Source organism: Carya illinoinensis, chromosome 3 (genome assembly GCF_018687715.1).
Source record: "Carya illinoinensis cultivar Pawnee chromosome 3, C.illinoinensisPawnee_v1, whole genome shotgun sequence".
In the NCBI taxonomy this organism is placed as follows: Eukaryota; Viridiplantae; Streptophyta; class Magnoliopsida; order Fagales; family Juglandaceae; genus Carya; species Carya illinoinensis.
In genome coordinates, this window is record NC_056754.1 from 41,349,500 (window position 1) to 41,353,334 (window position 3,835).

Sequence of the window (3,835 nt, forward strand, 5' to 3'; positions counted from 1 at the left end):
TAGAAAAGTGAGTTGTGATGACTCCTGTGAGACTATGAGAATCAAGATTATAACATCTGAAACATTAATAATTTAAAAGGAAAACAAATTATAATTATAAATATGAAACAAAGATGAAAGGTAAAAATATATAATAGAAATGTAAAAATTACAAACATTAAAAGTACTAACCAAGATGATATTAGGATCAAGATGAGAGTAGATCATATCATCATTGGGTCCTTAGAAAGTTAGCATTAGGATTTGGCATATGACATTGAGATTATAAAAACTAAAAAAAATACATGCAAAATAATTAGATACTAATAATTATACAAATACAAAAAATACTTAAGGGACAAATTGTGCAGACCAATGACGGATAGCTATGGTGAGTCCAATACACATGAAGTAATACTGCAGCAGAGCTAGTTGTAGACGTTGTCTCATGTATCGCTACAACAAGTAAATTTGAAATTAATACTGATTAAATGAATATGAAGAAATTAAAATAATAAAATAAAATTCACGATTACCAGATGGTTCAGATCCAAGCTAATCACCACCTTTCTCCTTGTCCACCTCCTGAAAGTCAAGAACATTTGGAATATGAATTGGGGTCTTCTTGATCCAATTCTGCATGCAAATCAATGCATCCATAGTTGTAGTAGATAATGAATTTCGAAATGAATCCAATATGCACCCTCTGGTGCTAAGGGTAGACTTTGAGGCTACGGTGCTAATAGGGATGGCCAAAATACTGCAGGCTATCCATCCAAGGATAGGATACTTCATGATGTTGGTCTTCCACCAAGTTAATATATCAAAGGCTCATGTAAATAGTTGAATGTCCACTGCAAAGTATCTATCTACCTTCAACTGAGCCTCTGTAGAATGGCGGACTATGGGGTTTGCTCCAACCTCTCACCCCAATCCAACCTATGCTTTTTCCCAACCTTGGCTTCTAGAGGAAGTGGGGGGGTAGGTGTAGGTGTTGGAATATTATCACCCACGATTACCAGACGGTAAACTAATCAAACAATCTAGTAAGGGTTTGCTTAACCCTTGCTACAATAAGCTCCGACCATGCATTCCTGTGTGCAATTCCCAATCCATATACGACACCATCAATCTTAAATTGGGGGTCAAGAACAACAACCACATATAACAAAATAGTAGACCTACTGAAATCTCCCCAGAACTTGTCATACTTCACCCTTATCATCAATGCCATCTCCTGCATTCCAATATGGTCACTTGTGCAGATGTCATCCAATTTTCTCTTACCCTACATATATGCAGATAGAAATGAGGGGATGAAGGATACAAAAAACTAGATAGCTTTGTTGTGATCTCGTAGAAAAGCCTAAAAAAATCAACAAAAGTAGCAACTACTGACCGGTGCAAAACTGCAAGTGCACAGTATCGTAGTTTTATAGTAAAGTAATAAGAAGAGTATCGTCCTCAGGGATTGGTATCTTACTCTTGCCAAATACCAAAATTATGCTAATCTCAATTTTATCTAGAGGAATCACTAAGGTTTTTGTAGTAGCAATTAAAACTAGATCAACTCAAGAGAAATAAGCAAAGAAAGTAAAACTGATGTTTGAAGATCAAATTCAATAGGGAAGAAAACTTCTAGGAAATCGATTTCACCATAATTCGTCACTACGCTTTTCTCATCCAGCTAATTTAACTTAAACCTCTTTTGTCTATTAGCAAATCTCTAATTCATCCAAAAGCCTCTTTCGATAGTCAATTGGAAGTGATTCTAGTTTATCAATTCACACAAGAGTATGCAAATTAAATAATCAAGAACGCAATAAGACCAATGATTTAATTACTACACAGGTTCATACAAGTCTTTCGATCTCTATACTTACCTATGCTAAAATATCCAAGATCTACCCTATGATTCCCTCTTTCGATAGCAAATCACAAGATTAATAATCATCTAATCAATGGCCAGTTAATTAGAAGCAATAAATTCAGAATAAATCAGATAAACAAAGAGAGAATTTCATTAAATTAGCATGGACAAACAAGCATAGTTCGGAATTAGGTTACATCGTTTTCCTAGAAATTAGAAAATTTAGCTCATGCTAGAATTGGAATTCAACATAAACGAATTCACCATAATTATTCTGAGAAGATGGGAAGAAGAAAATAAACACTGAAAAATCCTCCTTGCAGCCTCAACTGGTCGTCAAAAGCTCAAGGGAACGATTCAACGCCTTTCTCCCGTCCGTGCTCGTGTATGAATCCAACGTACGTGCAATAAATTGGAATTCTGTCTCCAAAACAAATGATTTGAATCCCTCTAGCTATGTTTTTCTCTCCCAAAGAGTGTTCTCCAGTCAAAAACCGCGGCTCTAGAGTGAAGAATGGCCTTTTATATGGTCCCACGGCGGAAAACCTAAAATCTGTCAAAATACGATGTTCGCTCGAGCGGGGTGTCGAGCGCGCGTCGAGCGTTCGACTCTGCCTGATTTTGCTCGAGCGTCCTATCGAGCGCACATCGAGCGTTCGACTCTGCCTGATTTCGCTCGAGCGTCCTATCGAGCGCACATCGAGCGTTCGACTCTGCCTGATTTCGCTCGAGCGGCCAATGTCTCCGCTCGAGCGATCTTCATTTTTCAGCAACTTGCTCGAGCTCCCTGTCGAGCGGCAGTCGAGCGTTTGAATCTGCCTGAATTCGCTCGAGCGGCCAAAAGCCTCCGCTCGAGCGAACTTGTAAAATCTGCAATATGAAATTTTGCAAGCCATCAAATACCCCCAAACTTACAACTTTGTTTGTCCTCAAACAAAAAGAAAAACAAATGATAGTTTAGGCAATATCAACTCGACCCCAAAGAGAAGTATCATCATTCACCAAGCTTTTATGAATTTAGATTTCATCTCTAGTATCTTACTCTTTTAACATCAAAGATAGCAAGAAAATCAATCAAAAATTTTGCAATTTGTCAAGCAAGAGTTAGGCGTTTACTTCAACCTAAAGCTAAGACCTTGAGTGGGTGTGTGATATAGTCAATTTAACCTCAAACCACCTGCAAACTCAGATAAAAGTAGAACAACCAAAATCAGAAGAATTCTCTTAAAACTTAACCCCATAAGTCCAATTTTCAGAAATCCTCTCCACTAATGTAGTCAACACCAAAATCAAAGATCAAAAGGTCTTTATTAAGGTTATAATGATAGGCCACAGGGTGAGGGTTAAGAAAGAACTGGATATGGGAAATTAAATCAAACTGGGAAAATACTTAGTGAAAAGAACATTAAAAGAGAAACTCACATGATTCAAATCATAGCTCTTTCTTGGCAATATGCTCATACTTGTGGCATTATTATTGCTGTAATCACTGATGTAATACCAACACTTCCCTTAACAAAATTTGAGGTAATTCACTTTCCACTTGGCGACTTCTTTTTCTTTTCTTTTCTTTTCTTTTTCTTTTTCCTCTTTTTTTTTTTTTTTTTTATCACTTCCTTTCTTCTTCTTATTTTTCTTTGATCAAACAGAGCAAACATAATACTTTTCATCATGTAACCAATTTTCTCTTTTAAATGTAACTCTCCACCAAAGTATTTTCTCAAACTATCAACGGTAGATTCATTGTTTTTCAGGCTTAAAGCGGGCATGATTTATGTAGTTTAAAGAATCAATAAAGGCTCATGAAGGCTCAAGGGGGTTGACTATGGAAACACACCATGTAATGATGGCATGACATTTAGGACGGCTGGGAAAGCTTTTTGGTTATGCCAAAGAAATGCCTAGATCATTTCTCTAATATTTGGTCTCAACTAGGATTTCGCCTCAAGGACCCATCAACGGATTCTAGAGCAAAGCAAAATCGAA

General features: G+C 36.8%; 1 protein-coding gene across 1 annotated transcript in view; it reads right to left on the minus strand.

The window, feature by feature from the left end:
- Positions 1-534: 534 nt before the first annotated feature.
- The window catches only part of LOC122304796, a gene marked incomplete at its 5' end in the record, with an annotated part of 4,683 nt that continues 1,382 nt past the window's right edge, over positions 535-3,835 (minus strand). Inside the window, 2 exons of the mRNA XM_043117061.1 lie at positions 535-615; positions 1,043-1,267. Coding sequence (XP_042972995.1) covers positions 535-615; positions 1,043-1,267 — 306 coding nt within the window. The remainder of the gene's footprint in view (positions 616-1,042; positions 1,268-3,835) is intronic.